We start from the raw sequence: 16,234 nt of genomic DNA, 5'->3' as shown, positions 1-16,234 counted from the left end.
TCCGTGGTTCAGGTCATCCACTCCAGCCTCCATCCATGGTCTTGTTTAGCACGAAGCTGGAGATCCCACATTGACGAGTGCGGTAATGCGGACAGCTTCCCCGACCGAAATGCTGTGCTTGTTCAACGACCTGAGCTTGCAGAGTTGGCGCCAAAATAACCCCAATCTAACCAAAGCGCAATAATAAAAATCTCAGATGATAACCGAGTTGCTGGGAATTGGTCCAGCCGCTCCGAATCCTTTTCAGCAATTCGTCTCAATTGCAATCCCCGTCCCATGACCTGGAAAGGAGATGATAGGTTCTCCAAGTTTCGCACGAGATTGTTACTCGGCCTATTGCGGCTCTATCTTTTACTGTACGTCAGTCCAGGTGAGAAGGCCGACTCCTGAAAAGAGGTCGTCGATCTGGCCGAAATTCACCGATCGTGGATCTGGGGATCCACAAACCAAGACTTGGACAAAACAAGTGCGTGCACCATCAGTCTCCATCCACGACGTGCAGCAGTGGACAACTCAAAACCCACAACGTTGATGATGTCAAGCAATTCATCGCACTACTTGAACTTGAGAACATCCACTCACTGAAACTAGACAGCGTCCACCGCCCTCCTAGTTGTCTAGCCAATGGACCGAGCGCCGGTGGAGGACACACGGCAGTCAACATAGGTGAGAACACGCGACGGTGTTGTTCTTATTAACAAAAGCTGTTTGCAAGAAACAACACACCGCAAATCTGCCATACTATCCGAAACCGACACTTTTGCATTCCCATGGACTTTCTCTCCTGAAGTGGATGCCACGTTTCAGTCGAAAACTTAACAACCATGACTCTATATTCTTATTCAGAGTTGTGATCTTGCATCCTTCGCCTATAACGATAGACGCTTGACTCGTTGGCGTCTCGATCCACGATTGGCTTCACATCCAGGAGAACCTCGAAATCTACAATACCCCAATACAGCGTCGCTTTAGTCATCATAGTCAGGCTCTAAGGACATATACGAACATGGTTGATGCTACGCGTACATGGCTATTCGTGCCTCTTGGTCGATTATGTCCGACATCAATTAATTAATTCCCGGCAGGCTGAGATTGATGTCTCGCGTCTCTTCTTCGGGCCATAGATAGGTTTCAACAACTACCAGTCCTGGGATACACGACAAGGTCAATCGATTTTCAATTCTGGCCTCGGGTAGGTATTTGTGTCAGGCTCTGTACGCGGCAGCCTTATTGCAAGAAACCTTCAACATCCGATAGGTCTCGAATCTCAGATACAAGCTCCCACACCTTGTCTTTGTGCTTGAGCTTGACAATCTGCAGCTGTAGAATTGCACAGTATATCCAAATACCAGAGCCAAACACAGTGTGTTCAGCAAGTATCGTGCCTCTTGACAGACACATCACCACGCGTTTCTCCTGCAGCGAGAATGGAGCTTGAGACTTTGAGCATATGGAAAAGACTGTTGTATCTATCGAACTCTAGAATCGTATCGATTATCCCATTACGTCGTCCTTCTATCCCTCCAGTACCGTGTATCCTTCCACTTTCAACATTATGTATAACCCATTAAAGCCTTTTTCTCATTATCATCCTTCTCCACATCCTCCAATTCCATATCCACAACAATTATCTTTCCGAATTTACTTGGCGGTAAATCGGCTTCTCGCTCTCAACTTGTCGCCGTAGAAGAACAGTATGAAGATACCGCCAATACACAGTGTAGTCAGTCCAGCAAGCAAACTGACACCAGGCCCAACCCCCAAATTCAAGAACATAGGTCTTGAAAACAGGATGGCGGCGGCAGCAAGCGTAGATCTAGCAGTATCGTTGCCAGCAAACAGACTACCAGCGAACATCGGATAAGAAAACGCGAGGTAAACGAACACGCATTGGAACAGAATGAAAACTCCGATCATGTTCAACACGATACCGACACAGCTGACAATCCAGTGAATGTGGCCATCTCCGGTCCAGGCGAAGATGAAAAGACCGATGGGGACGAGGAAGCTGGAGAAGAGAGCGGGGATCAGACGGCGTTCTGGAGCCCCCAGACCGTTTTGTCGGATCTCGGGTTCGACGACGTAGTAGAGGTAGGCGTAGTATGCGGCGATGGCGATGACGACGCCTACTGCGATTGAGAGGAAGATGAGGCCAGTTTCACCGGCGTTGAAGCCGTATCGCTCCCTGCGATGAAGGTTAGCATTGTTATTGTGAACCAAGTTGGCGGTTGTTGCACAGGTCATCTCCGTGAGAGATTGACTCTGTAAAACAGCGTTCAGGAGCTCGACTTACATGTAAACTAGCGGGAAGACTTCAAAGAAGCTGTAGAAGATTGCATAGCAGAGAGCAATATAGAGATCAGCGTAGGCCTGAGCAAAGCTTTAGTCAGCAAAGAGCACATGGTTGACCACGATACACCTTAAAGCTCAACTTACGATAGCAGGATCGAGCACAATAAGCTGCACAGGTCTAATCAAAGCCTCGAACACAATGTCCCTGAAGCTCCGTGAAGCCTGATTGATCTCAGACTGAGCCTTCAGGTTTTGGTTCCCTGTGAGTTTTCTGAGACGCCGGGCACGACGCAACAGGATGTTCTCTGGGTATGTTTCGGGAAGGAAGGCGAAGAGCATGAGCCAGACAGGTGCAGCAAGCCACAACATCTCCCACAGAGACCACCTCCAGTTCATAGCCGCGACACTGAAACCAGAGATGATTGGTCCAAGAGCAGGACCAATACAAGCGGCAGCTGCCCAACAACAGAGGATGTAAGGAAGCTTGATAAGCGAGAACATATCTTGAAGACTAGCACCACCTGTTGCCAAGATGGGCGAGCCGAAGAAGCCTTGCAAGAATCGCAGCACCATCAAGCCGGCGAAGTTATCAACCAGAGCTGTGGGTACACACAATATGGTGAAGATGGCAAAAGTGATGATGTATGGAGGATTTCTGCCAGTTGATGCGATCTCACTAAGTGGTGAGAAGATCAGAGGTCCAAGACCATAAGCGAAAACGAAGAGGGCTATGCCGAGAGATGCTGCGGTCGCCGAAACGCCAAAGACATGCATAACACCCTCGGCTGACGGAGTGTAGATGGCCGAGCCTGTGTAGACTGCAGTGGTGTAAATACAGATCAGAGCTGTGACCATGCCTTTCTTCGTCTTCGACCAATTTTGAGGATTTGCGGGATCGTCAGTGGTGTACCAGTCGACCAGAATGGTTCCATCTGCAGTACGGACAGGTTGGACAGGCTCAGGTGTTGAGGGATTCGACTCGGAAGCAATGGCGAAAGCTTGCTCGAGATCTGCTCTGGTTTTTGATTGCTCTAAGGCAATTCGCGATCCGACTCGCGATAGAGCAGATCTGGCGGTGTTGGTCTTGCTTAATTCGTGGCGACTTCGGTCAGTCTCTGTTCGCGTAAGGTGGAGGTTGTTGTTCAGCTCTTTCTCGAGCGAACCATCGATGAACGAAAGTGAAGGAGCTGTCGTTGATTGTCGACTAGCTGCCTTCTCAGTGCCCGGGTGTGCGTAGCAACTTGGACACTCGAATCCAGACTTCTCTTCAGGATATTGAAGCAGTCTGTTTCCTGTCAGATGACGGATGATTTGTCCGAGGGGTGCGTCTCGAATGAGATCCATGCTGGTAGACTAGATAGAGCTCTGGGATAGGATGAATGAACTGATACAAGGAAGACTTTGTTGTCTCGCTGTGATGATAATGGTACAGAGGAATGGTGGATGCTTTTATGTGTCACCTACATATATACTCACAAACTAATCTTCAACTTTACGAAGCTGTTGATTGCGTGCGAACGTATTCAGTAAGCATGCCAAGCAAGTCGGAGTCTCTGAAAATACAAGCCATGGAGTTTAGCAATAGCAGACGGAGCTTGGTACAAGGGGGTCAGAACCTTGGTGGCCGGAGAGATACCTGTGGAATGCAAGCGTTGCTGTGATTGGACAAAGCTGGGGTTTGTCAGCTGCAGGTTTGAGCCTCGCTGACAAACATTGCTTCCAGAGTGTCTCGACACCACAGATGGATGATTATTCCAGCCGCTGTTCTATAAGGACCGGACGAACATTCATGCCGATCTTACAAAGCCGCTGGTTGTCTTTTCAATGATTTTGAGGCGCACACCTGCAAGCAGGCAGAAGGACGAGAAAATCCTTGAAGCATGTACAAAAAGCAGAAACATCCTGGACTCTGTCAGCACATTAGCTCTCACCTTAGACAGAAAGTCCATAATGACGTCTATCAGGTTCATGCCGAAGTCTCTCATTTCGTGCAGCTTGCTGTAGGAGCTGTGGACGTTAGTCGGGACTTGGTGAATCAGAGCCATTTCCAGATTCCGGTCATGAAGTACGTCGGAGAGCTGCTATCAGTGCATGATGTCTTCTTCTTGCGGACAGTACTTGAATGGGTCGAGGTCATCTCATTGCGAGAAAATAATGAGAAACAAGAGTCTGTCTGGTAGAAGGTATAGCCATACCCAGGTGAAGGGAGAAGGGACAGGAGTGTAAGACGGGGGGTCTGGAGAAGGAGGGTGTTGGTAGCAACGTCTCTATGCACAGACCATCTTCAAGCGCCGTCGGAAGCACAACCAAACTCAAAATGTTTCTTATTAATCCTGACATGCGCGAAACATGTCTGCAGATAGGCGGCACATCTCTCTCAATGTTACGATGCGCATTCTTGAGAAGAGCTCTAAGGAACCCACGACATCATTATCAACAAGGCCTTCAGTATCGTCAAAGTGAATATTGGCCTCAAGTACATCCAGCACGATGGTTGGGCTTCTTGCCGCTTGCGACGAATGATGAGATAGCTGGCAAAGATCCAGCATCCAACATTGGAGACAAGACTGGAAACGTCACTGATCCCGGACAGTCTAATGGGTCGGACACAACATTGCGCCTTGCGAAACTTGATGTGAATTCGACTTCGAGCTTCTCGACAATCTCACCAACTACGACCCAGAGCTGCACAGAAACACAGGAGCCTGAGACGGAACATTTCGACGGAGGCCGACGCCGTGACCGAACATTCTTTTCGGCATCTCTCTTCGATGGAACGATAATGTTCCTCTGGGACGGTCTGATCGATCTCAATGGGTTCAAAGACTTAGTCATGATCGTCGATGGATTATGGAGAAAGGATTCTCGGGATATGTCCTCACGATTGCCTGCGCAGAACATTGGACTTGGTATCCGGGAAGGGAAATTTCGTGATGGTTTCCTCTCGGTCAATGTGTGGGACATTGGTGTTGGCACCGGCACACGGCCGCGCTTGATATACGAATTAATCGTACCTGACGAACATTCGCCTTGTAGAGCCAATGCCTGGGTACTTCGATGCTTCATACCAGACACAAAGACTTACTCCTGGAGAAAGGGAACTGGAGCAGGTCTCTTCAGAGCTTTAAAGAACTATGTGGGCGCTGTGGACCATGCCAGCTCTTTGAATCTGTTCGACCCTTCTATCATTCATCCTCTAGCTCACAAGATGGAAAGATTTGAGCAGCAGTTTGGACTTCGTGAGTGCACAACGAGGCCGCCTAATCCAATGTCGTTCGATCTGGCTACACACACCATTGTCAGTCCAAGTTCTGTCATGGTGATGACCCTCGAAGGGTTCCTGACAAAGGCCACAGTACTTTGGCAGTGGTGGCAACGAATAGACAGCCATTCTCTCCTCGCTCCTGACAACAGCGATGCTATGACTTTTGTTCAAATAAGGTATGTGCCCTCCTGCGTTTTGGTATCAATCAAGCTAATGGTTCCAGGCAAGTGGACACCAGCAACGACTCCTTTTTGGTCGACGTTTGGAGGATGAGTTTTGCTCCGGACAAAAGCCTCTCCAAAAGCGTCCATAAAATCCTCGTCTCGAACGACGGTTCCTTTGGAACATCACAGGTAGAGATGTCGGAAGTCATGTTCAGCGCCCGTAGCAAGCAAGACCAACCACTACGGGAATACTTGAAATCGTGTCTCAAAAACCACGTCGGGTTCATGGATGGGGCAGAAAATGTGGTACAGCAAAGTCAATCAAAGACTCATCCGCTCCTTCTCAAGCTTAATCGTCACAAAGACTTCTCATCGAGGATGCTACCGCCAAAAGAGGCTCGTCATACAAAACCACGAGCAAAATCCGAATCCGATAACTCCCAGCTTGTCACGGATACTACAAAGAGCAAGAACTACGCCGATGTCGTGTCGATGAACGAAGAGCAAATTCAGCCTCCCCTAAGCAAGAGGGGCCCAGAGATTGCCGACACACCTGCCACTTTGGAGGAAGATCCTAGCACCCACGTATCGGCGACACTGTACGATGGAACACTTGTTGTTCCATCCAGCGCACTCTGTTTTGGAATGTCACAAGGAAAGACCCTGAGTTTCGATAATTTCTTGCGAATTATTTCTCAGTGGTGGCCACGAGCACGCGATAATATGGTTCCCGAGTTGCGAAGCAAACCGTATTTGGTTTACATTCGTGGTAGAACAGCTGTAAGTTTCTTTCAGATCAAACTCTTCAGCAGAGATGATCAATGGTGTGATCAGACAATCATCAGCTATGAGCTACACCATTCCCAACACACTTCAGACTATTCATTTATCAGTCATGAAATTCTGGACATCCAAATCATGGGAACTAAAAAGTTTTCGCGAGAGTGGAAGACGATCAGAAGGCCTCTCGCTTACTTTCTGGAAAACTATATCGGAACTGTGGATGAGACAGGTATCCTACGGAAAGGTGACAAGCCAAAAGTCCTGAGCTGCTTTGGCAAGACGTGGGGTCCAACGGATATCAAAGCAAAGGCAAGCTCAGCTCAGCTCATCAAGATAACGATGACGAGCTTCTCTTATCGCAAGTTGAGCAAAAGCCTGCCGGAGATTTGTCCAAAAAGACAGAAGACTTCGTCGACTCGAATCCGCCAGAACCATCTCGCAAACAAACTTCCCTCAGTAACGTCAAACCTCGAACTGTCGCCTCGAATCCGGACTCAAGTAAAGACTCACGCAAAGATCCAGCGACAAAGGAAAAGTCGTGGGTACTTCGGTCAATCTTTGCGGAGAATCCCAAGTACAAACCGACCAAAGCATCACATGTCGCGTCAAGCTTAAGATCCAAGCCTACACCACGCGCAGATGTCAGAGATAAGAGACAGAGAAAGCATTACAAGCACCGGAGTGAATCTGGAGGCAACGATGGAGATGATGGAGACGATGGGTTTTCCTTGTTTGCTCTCTAGATATCCTGACGGCAGGTGACAACAACACGCTAACAATACTGCTGCTTTGGGCAGCGTCATGGCATTGTTTGATCCTATACCAGAGTGTATCTCAACTTTTGATACATGTCGATCATCTTTTTGTTCAAGTTTTGGAACTCTTCTTCAATGCTCAGAGACTGGCTCAGCGTGAAGTTCTGAGCCTTCTCGACCTTTTCGAAAAACTGTTGCATCTCCTCGAAACCCTCACGATAGCGGTGCCATATGTCCAAGATCGGCTCGATCATTTCAGCAGCATCGGATTGAGTTCAACAAAGATGGCTTTGTCCCAATCCCATTGGTGCGTGATAATGGGCTCGGAAGTCATTTCTTTGACAATTCTTTCGAAAGAATTGGACGAATCATTCGGTCGATAATACTGGGTGAAATGTCTCTGATAGGAACTTCTGGTGAGCGTTGTGCGTGGGAGGGCTGGATAATCAGTCTCGGTGAAGGCGGCGGCGTTGTATTGTGCCAGTCGCAAGCTCAATCGACGTTTCGCATTGCGGAAATTGTCTAGATCACTTTTTATTCTCCTGGGCATGGGGAAGTCAAGACTCTTGAGACATCTCTTTTGCAAATGCTTGCAAATTTCCTCTCTTAGCGAATCATTATAGGTGCCCGGTTCGCCGATTACTTGAAGGTGTTCCAAACGGATTGAGTGATCCAGAGTGCGAGCCAGAGCAGTATCCTCAAAGACCAATCTTTCTGTCGAGTGTTCCTCTCCAATGCCAGGAGGCTTGCATTCAACTATCAGTTTCTTGAGCGTCGTGCCGAGGTGCAAGGGCAGACCATCAGGCATGATTTCCCAGTTCCACATCTTGTGGGGATATAACTCGAGCAAGAGGTGCAATTGCTCCAAAGGGTATTCACTCTCTAGCATTGCTTCGAGGACACAGCGTTGGAGGTTTCGCGGCCTCGGATAACCAGGAAAGTTGAACTGTGAGACTATCACTCTGACTTGATAGTTCTGTGCGCGTTGCAACCCTTGCAGTGCGATCTTGAGCGCATCGTATATCGACTTGAGTACTGCCCTAGGCGAGCTCCGGGCAGGACTGTTTGCTTGAAATCCTGAGCTACGGTCGATACCAGCGGGTAGATGGATCTCTTCCACATGTCTCGCAGCCCAAGTTGCCGTGCAAATTTGCACCATTCGTTCTAGACTGTGCGGTGCCATGTTGAGGAAGATGCGCCAGAGAGCCATATTCGCAAATACAGGAGCGACGAGTTGTTCACACTCGAGCAAGTCAGTCGGAGTCGCTTTATGCTGTCGACATCGCTGTGTCTTGCGATGAGAGGAAATAAGTCAAGTGGAATTAGAACCCCATATTTGGTGCCGTAGCTGTTAGGTGAGACCATGATTGTAATGGTAACAAGTATGGAGCAAGGAATCTTCCACGAGATGGCAGTAAGCAATATGTAGCAACAGCTAGGCAGCGGTGACCACGGCAGGCAGAAATGCGTTTGTCTTGAACGCGCTTTCCCAGCTAGACAGCTTTATGGGCGCCTTACGAAACGTGATGCTGCATGCTGTATCGTGCATGATTGGCGCCCTTGCTTCGTCTTGATTTTGCGGCTTAGGAAGCAGATTGGAATCCACCGAGTGTGTCTATCACAATACTATCAACAAACAATATTGACCTAGTAAAGGAGTATCGACTGCTCAGTCGAATCATATAGTCGTATATTCGTAGTTTCCCTTGAATCGGGGGGTGATATCGCGTCCGATCATGAACGATCTGAGGTGCGCGGCTCCAAGGGAATCTTCGGGATGGCCACGTCATGTCTTAGTCAACCTGCTCTGGTGTGAAGCAATTCACGTAACGGGGAATTGGCTTTTTGATGGATGATATAGCATGGAGAAAAGAATTCGGGAGGTGTACGTCCGCCAAGTGTCGAGAGTTGTGAAACTCCGAGAACGGTAGATCTTATCAGATGGGGAAAACTTCTACACACCAGTCCTTCCGCTTCTGAGAAGACTCGCACGACTTCGGTCAACTGCTGGCTCTTCAGATATGATAGGGACTATCTTAGCTAGAATACAATTGAACCTTCGAACTTGGAACAGACCATTTACTGCGGTGTATTGGAAAAGAGGCTCCGCCCACTGCTGCCTAGAAGGGTGGTCCAGACTCAACGGTCACGACGCCGCAAACTTTAAACTTACGGACATCGAAAGCACTCCATGCTTGATCTCGGCATCAACTTCATCTCTCTCGAGCCTTGTTCAGACGGTATCTCATCACCGCCCATGATGGAATCACTTCGTCGTGACGCATAGTTACATTTCTCGTTTTCGGCCAATAGCTGTACTTCGTATTTTTAACCAATCACAGCATCTCGGGTTCACGACCAATGACATCGAGTACTAACTGCTCTGCAAAGATTAGGCACCTATTGAAAACTTACTATATAATGGTCAGTCCCTCCAAGATCAAAATGTCCTTCTTCGTTCATCAGCCTCTTCCTCACTGTACTTCACCATCGCCTCTTCTTCCGCGGATTCTGTATCGAACTTAGATATTATGGGCAATTCTCAGGACCAACAGACAGCTGCCTCCTCGGCAGGCTTCGACGTCTATCATAAACATGGATCCAGTGTCCGAGTCAACTCTGAAGTACTCCTCCAAACAGAGCTGAAGAGCGTTCATCCATCCGATACTGTCACCTGGGTCGAAGCCGAAGATTGTGATTTCGTTGGCTTTGCAGAGGCTGGTCACGCCAAAGCTCGCCTTCACGATGGAGAGCGTACCTACACAGCTATCCGCAAATACCAGGTCCCTTTGCGTTCTTTGGATGAGCCACAGGGGTCGGTCGCTGATAACATCCTCTTCGCTTGCTGGGACTACGAATGGAGTGGCCGATGGTTGACATGTTATAAATTCAGATGGGTCGACAATGGATGGCAGGTTCGAGAGTACTATGCCATTGTCACCGAGAAGGGTGATCTCAAGGATGGCCGCTGTTCGTTCGCCGAGGATCTCATCAAGACATGTGGAACGTGGACGCAAAAACTTCATGATGAAGTCTATGTCTACGAAGACGGCAATTGGGAGAAAAACAAGGCTCTTTTCAATGCAGTCAGCAAAGCATCCTGGGACGACGTCATCATCAATCCCGCCATGAAGAGCAACCTTATCAAGGACATTGACTCCTTCTTCAACGCAAGATCGACCTACCTGGAGTACAACATCCCCTGGAAGCGCGGTGTCATTTTCCACGGTCCGCCTGGGTGCGGCAAGACCATCTCCATCAAAGCTCTCATGAACACAGTTCGGCAAAAAGGTGTCTCAAATCTCTACGTAAAGAGTTTCAAAGCTTCAGGTTGTCAAAGCGATCAAGCCAGCATCCGCGAGATCTTCACCAAAGCCCGCGCAGTGGCACCCGCATTGCTCATCTTCGAGGATCTCGACAGCTTGATCACAGACGAGCTTCGCTCCTTCTTTCTCAATGAAGTCGATGGTGTCGAGGACAATGATGGTCTTTGTATCATTGGCTCTACCAATCATCTCGACAGGATTGACACCAGTATTACTAAACGACCTTCGAGATTTGACAGGAAGTACCATTTCAAGGCTCCTGCTGAACAGGAGCGTTTGTTGTACTGTCGATACTGGCAGAAGAAGTTGCAGTCGACTCCAGCTATCAACTTCACTGACGAAGTTTGTCAAGCTGTGGCGGAGGCGACAGAGGGCTTCACATTTGCATACCTGAAAGAACTTTTCGTGCAGACACTGTTGATGCATGTCGGTGGACACGCTGACTTGGCTGTCGACTACGAGACTACAGCTGCTCCGGAAGGTCGTGACAAGTCCGAGAAGGAGGATGAGGTGTCTACCGTGCTCTCCACAAGTCTGGAAGCAAACACCTTTTACCAGACACTCCGCAAGCAGATGGAGACTCTTGCCGAAGACCTAGAGGTAGAGAATCGTAAAGATGATGGTGATGAACATCACCCGGAAGACCAAGTGGAGAGGAAGAGTGAGCCAGGAAAGGACATGATTGGTGGAGATGACGACCAAGAGTAAGCCATAGATGTCTCCTGTCAATAGACTGACAGATGACGACAATGATATCTGCCGCGCTCGTTCTTCCTCACTTTGATCGGGTGCAGACCTTTTCGCTCAGACTGATGAGCGCAGGGCATTGAGTCGAAAAGTCCGTGAAGCCTGTTGGATTCGCTGACGGATGCGAGTAGATCAGGTAGCGCAGATGACCATTCAGTCATGCGGTGCCCTCGAGCAGGATCCACAAAAAGTTCTTCTGGTTGATAGAAACTCAAATTCGTAGCTTCAAAGACAGATCGCTGTATATCCCAAGCCAGAATCTCGTATTGATGGTCTCGACCGAATCTGAGAAATTCAACCGTGACGCAGTGATGTTTCACACTCTTTGGACTCCAAATGCAAGTTCTACAGTATGATGTGCCAGTTGCGAAGCAACCGAGGTATAGAAGAGCGGCAGTCGAGGAAGCTGTGCTCGTGTGTCGCTGCACATCTCGCTAACTGCAGCGGAATAGATCTTGATGGGTTTGACTTGTCTTGCAAAGGGAGCCGTACTATAGATTCGTATCATATTGTCAAGGCTTGATGTATCGATAGCACAGTATGCTTGGCGAGTAATTCGATTAGCGAAGATTAAAGAGACCACTCTATTGAAGGCCCTGCAAGAAAGCCGTAAAGAGTTGAGAGGTGTTACGGCTACGTGCCAGGCGTTTGAAAGTCGCAAGCTGCCAGAAGTGCCACGGCCGGGTCATAGATTGCAGACACGTGTTAGAGGGGAGACAAGTGCAACTTCGATGATTTGACAAAGCGGGTGTCGACGAGTCTCGAATATACATCTGCATGGGTCATCAGGCAACAGCGAGGGCCCAGAAAAGCCGCCCTTGCACAGTGTTCTGCTTGTCGCTGCCTTCCAAAATGCAGCACGTTCAGCACGTGAGATCAAAGCAGTAATCTTGAACGAGATCATCGACGTGAGTTACTTGAAGCCAATCTGGACAGGCTCTGTGTCATCACCCCGACAGGAAGAGTTGTAAAACTGCGTGACAAAGCTCGCGACGGCTGATATCTGCGCATACTTCGTGGACTAGATTGTCATCAGACGTGACGTCGCACTATGGCCATGATAGCGACGCGAGACCGCTCATGACAAGGTAGTCGCGATGAACATGCTGGTGTGGGACGATTGAGAGACGAGCGAGAGGTGCCGAAGTGGAGGAGACACAACATCAGTGGAAGGCAGGTGCAACCGACACTCGGTCCGACCTGCCCCTAAGACTCGCTCCGAAAGAAGCGCCAACGGCTCGGTGGCCAACCTCACTCGCCTCTGATGAAAGCTCATACCACACGTATCTGTCAACCTTGGTCTATCAGAACAGCGACAGGATTTTGCGCCGAGACCAAATCAGCTAACCAGCTCCAAGCGATCGAGAGTCGAATCACGATTGACGCCGTGAACCAGTAAAACTCTGCGAGGACTGCGCCTGCCTACAAACACAAAAACAATTTGGAGAGCACGGTGAGTAGGGTTCGGGGTCCAATAACCCGAATGCTGGGTTAAGGGATGTTGCCTATCTGAGCAGGATGATCACCAAGAGGACGGTCTTCGACCCGATGCATGGGTTGTCATGATCGACCGGCTCCAGAGTCAAACCAGACATCAAGGAAGTTTGATGGCTCGCTCCGGACACAACAACCAGTGGACTGGGACACGGTCAAAGGTGCAGCATGTGGTCACCGAGGACAGGCTAGGTACAGCCGTCACATTTCCAAACTCACGACACAAGCTGGTGTCTTGTTTAGGTATGCTCGTCTTCTTCTCATGCATCATTCACTTGTGAATATCATGTTGCATCTTAGAGACTCACAACAGGCAGTCATTACCTGTAAACGAAAGCAATTTGACTTCTGACAACTTCAACATTGACATCACTCGGAACAGAAACGTCCGCCACGCGAGCATCGCTGTTCGACCGAGTTAAAGTGGAATATAGTTGCCGCATAGTGAATGGCAAGGCTGACAAACGACTCTATCGCGGACCTTAAAATTGAGATTTGACGTCCTCCTCCACTTCCCGGCTTCGAGAATCTCAACCACCTCCACCTACCGATGCCAAGAGAACGCTTGGAGCATGTATGGAATTTTCTATGTCAGAATACCAAGAGACTGATGCAACTCAGCCTATCCCACCCGTAACTAGGTGGCACTAGCTGCTGTAATCTTTTTGATGGTCAAAATGTCCTCTTGGCCTTGATCTCACTGCATAGTCAGGAGTCTACCCTATTGTGCTCAAGTCTCTCGAAGGTCAAGTATACTCATGTCTGGTTTTCTTTTCCAGCTTCCAGATTATTGGTCTCTTGTCATAGTCTGCAGACGGTAAGTCTGTGACGAAACAGGAGCTATCTTTACGCAAGCACCGTGCATATGCATGTCTTACCTGGATCTGTACCTGAGCTAGCAACGGGCCCAGAAGTCGAGAGCCGTTTGTCGAGTACCGAACCCTTTGTTTATCCTCCTGATTAGCGAGCAAAGTAAAGCTAGAACGCCTTGTTCACGCCTACAACGCCTCGTACCTGGTGCCGCCACGGTACAGGGGAACGTTTGGTTGAAACCTTGTTTGGATATATATGGTTATTCAGATGATTCATCGAGGCGATGGCTGGTATAAGTATATTGCAGTCTCTCTCCTTTGACTCGAATCATCCAGCAAACACTTCTCATCTTCTTCGTCTGTCTCACTATGAAGATCACCATCTTCTCCGCCGGCCTCATTGGTTTGGCTGCTGCTCTCCCTCAGGCTTCCATCCAGGAGTCTTCGAGCTCGGTTGTTCAGACTTCTACGACTTCTGTCAGCTCGCCCGAGGATGTCCCTCATGCAACCAGCCTTGCTCAGGCCGCCGCAGTCAACGTCACCATTTCCGTCGAGGTCCCTTCTGAGATCATTGACACTACTTCTCTTGAGTCGAACAGTCCAGCTCTTCTCACCACCAAGCCTGTGGAGAGTAACGAATTCCTGTCCCCTGCCGACTTCCTGACTCAAGGTTTGTCTTTGGACGACATTCCTGAGGTTCCCGTCGATACCTCTGCTCTCTCCAAGAGAGACTTCTTCGGACTCTTTGGTTCTTCCAACGCCAGAGGTCCGTTCGTCAACTTCCTCAAGGTCGCTGCGCAGATCTTCGTCAAGGTTGAGAAGATCATCATCTACTGGACTTGCCCTCAATGGACCCGTCCAACTCCCAACACCTTCTCCGGATGGAGAAACTACAAGTCGAACGGTGTTAACCTCGGTGGCTGGCTCGTTCTTGAGAAGAACATTCAGCCTAGCTTCTTCAACGACAACGCACCTAGCGCCATCGACGAGGACAGCTTCTGTAAGACTTTGGGCCAGGTAAAGTGCGGTGCTCTGCTTGAGAACCGTTACAACACCTACATCACCACCAAGGACATCGACAACTTCGCCGCCTACGGTGTCAACACTCTCCGCATTCCCATCGGTTACTGGGCCTATATGCCCGCCATCGCAGGTGACAACTACTACACTGGTGGCCAGAAGTTGGCCATGCAAAAGATTGCCCAGTACGCCATCAGCAAGCACAACATGCACATCGTCGTCGACCTGCACGGTCTTCCTGGCGGTCAGAACGGTCTCGACAACCAGGGCAAGACTGGCCAGCTCACTTGGTGGAACAACCAGACAGCCTTTGATCTTTCCATCGAAATGGTCCGCAGAGCCACCGACGACATCCTTCGCCAGCCCAACAGCGGCAGTTACACTATCTCCCTCATCAACGAGCCTCTGCCTGCTCTCTACTACTTCGGTCAGACCCAGGACAGCATCGCCTACCTGAACAAGTACTACAAGGCCGCCCTCGCTGAGGTCCGCAAGAGATCCAAGACTCTGCCTGTTGCTATCTCTGATGGTTTCATTGGCCCTCAGACCTGGGACCCTTACTGGACTAACGTTGACCCTTACATCGTTATCGACACCCACATCTACTTCTTCGTCGGCGGATCATACTCTTACGACGCCGCTTACGGTGCCTGCTATCTCGCCAAATCCTACCAGAACGCTTCTAACCCTACATTCATTGGTGAATGGTCAATCCAGGCGACAGCAAGTCTCCCGAGGTGTACAAATGATATGGTATCATGCTGTGGTTCCAGTTGGGGAAGCAGATTGCCATCTTGGAAGAACTTTTGAAGTTTTCGAAATTTTGCCGGTCGGTGTGAGCATCCCACTCGCCACCCACAAAGCACTTCAACGATCCTCCAAGACGGCAATCTGTCCTCCCCAACTTGAGCTCCATGACTGAGCCATTTCAGGAGTACCAAATTCAAGTTTCAAGAAATCCGCTAACTTTTCTCCCAGAACTTCAACCACCTTGGCGACAACACCCGCCGCGACTTCTACCGCAGTCAGCTTCAGGCATACACCCAGTACCTCTCTGGTGGCATGTTCTGGAACGGCAAGCACGATGGTGATGCCATCGTCGGTGATGATGGTTCGGCCCAGAAGTACTACTGGTCTTGGGAGATTCTCGCCTCTGAGGGCATTGTCCCTCGTCCTGGTGACAAGCTCGAGTCTCTCTGTTAAATGATGGATGATTTAGAGGTACGATGCAAAAGTTTGTTATGATTTCTTTATAGCAATATAAAATCCTTATTAGACTGTCCTGTTCAAATTTTTCTCCGGACACGGGAGTCCCACTTTCTCATTGTCATTTCTATCACTAACGACACAATAATGGTTTTCTTTGCGGATCAGTATTGGTTCGTGCATCCATCCAACGCTGACATATCTCTATCAATCCTTTTGTAGTACGTATGGTAGTGACTGCATCTTGAAAAATTGTCTTACCGGTCGATGAAGGTTCAAATACAGTGTCACGGATATCAAAGAGACGACAACCATCCTCGCTGGCATCTTAGGAGCAGGTCTCTGTACGTCACGAAGAATGCTTTCGAAT

General features: G+C 49.1%; 5 protein-coding genes across 5 annotated transcripts; 3 read left to right on the top strand and 2 right to left on the bottom strand.

Moving 5' to 3' along the window:
* Nucleotides 1-1,457: 1,457 nt before the first annotated feature.
* M438DRAFT_317517 (MFS general substrate transporter) lies at nt 1,458-3,636 on the bottom strand (the record flags this gene model as incomplete). Its single annotated transcript, XM_029902745.1, has 3 exons — nt 1,458-2,185; nt 2,294-2,370; nt 2,437-3,636. 3 exons carry the CDS (start codon nt 3,634-3,636, stop codon nt 1,642-1,644), a joined length of 1,821 nt encoding a protein of 606 aa, XP_029760915.1. The 3' UTR covers nt 1,458-1,641.
* Nucleotides 3,637-4,636: 1,000 nt separating this feature from the next.
* On the top strand, nt 4,637-7,247 carry M438DRAFT_364750 (uncharacterized protein; the record flags this gene model as incomplete). Its single annotated transcript, XM_029907750.1, has 3 exons — nt 4,637-5,733; nt 5,781-6,733; nt 6,784-7,247. Exons 1-3 carry the CDS (start codon nt 4,673-4,675, stop codon nt 7,245-7,247), a joined length of 2,478 nt encoding a protein of 825 aa, XP_029760914.1. The 5' UTR covers nt 4,637-4,672.
* A 262-nt stretch (nt 7,248-7,509) lies between these two features.
* Nucleotides 7,510-8,469, bottom strand: M438DRAFT_354760 (uncharacterized protein; the record flags this gene model as incomplete). The annotated part of the gene is made up of 1 exon (XM_029906984.1): nt 7,510-8,469. One exon carries the CDS (start codon nt 8,467-8,469, stop codon nt 7,510-7,512), a length of 960 nt encoding a protein of 319 aa, XP_029760913.1.
* Nucleotides 8,470-9,503: 1,034 nt separating this feature from the next.
* On the top strand, nt 9,504-11,611 carry M438DRAFT_344977 (P-loop containing nucleoside triphosphate hydrolase protein). Its single transcript, XM_029905344.1, has one exon. The coding sequence runs from the start codon at nt 9,791-9,793 to the stop codon at nt 11,291-11,293; it is 1,503 nt and encodes a 500-aa protein (XP_029760912.1). The 5' UTR covers nt 9,504-9,790; the 3' UTR covers nt 11,294-11,611.
* Nucleotides 11,612-14,007: 2,396 nt separating this feature from the next.
* Nucleotides 14,008-15,881, top strand: M438DRAFT_396633 (glycoside hydrolase; the record flags this gene model as incomplete). The annotated part of the gene is made up of 2 exons (XM_029909267.1): nt 14,008-15,381; nt 15,637-15,881. 2 exons carry the CDS (start codon nt 14,008-14,010, stop codon nt 15,859-15,861), a joined length of 1,599 nt encoding a protein of 532 aa, XP_029760911.1. The 3' UTR covers nt 15,862-15,881.
* Nucleotides 15,882-16,234: the final 353 nt, after the last annotated feature.

Source organism: Aureobasidium pullulans (genome assembly GCF_000721785.1).
Source record: "Aureobasidium pullulans EXF-150 unplaced genomic scaffold scaffold_8, whole genome shotgun sequence".
NCBI lineage: Eukaryota > Fungi > Ascomycota > Dothideomycetes > Dothideales > Saccotheciaceae > Aureobasidium > Aureobasidium pullulans.
This window is presented reverse-complemented; position numbering and strand designations above follow the sequence as displayed.

What these genes read in the sequence shown, in the direction of transcription:
- M438DRAFT_344977 (XM_029905344.1), top strand. Translation starts at nt 9,791, where the DNA reads ATGGGCAATTCTCAGGACCAACAGACAGCTGCCTCCTCGGCAGGCTTC.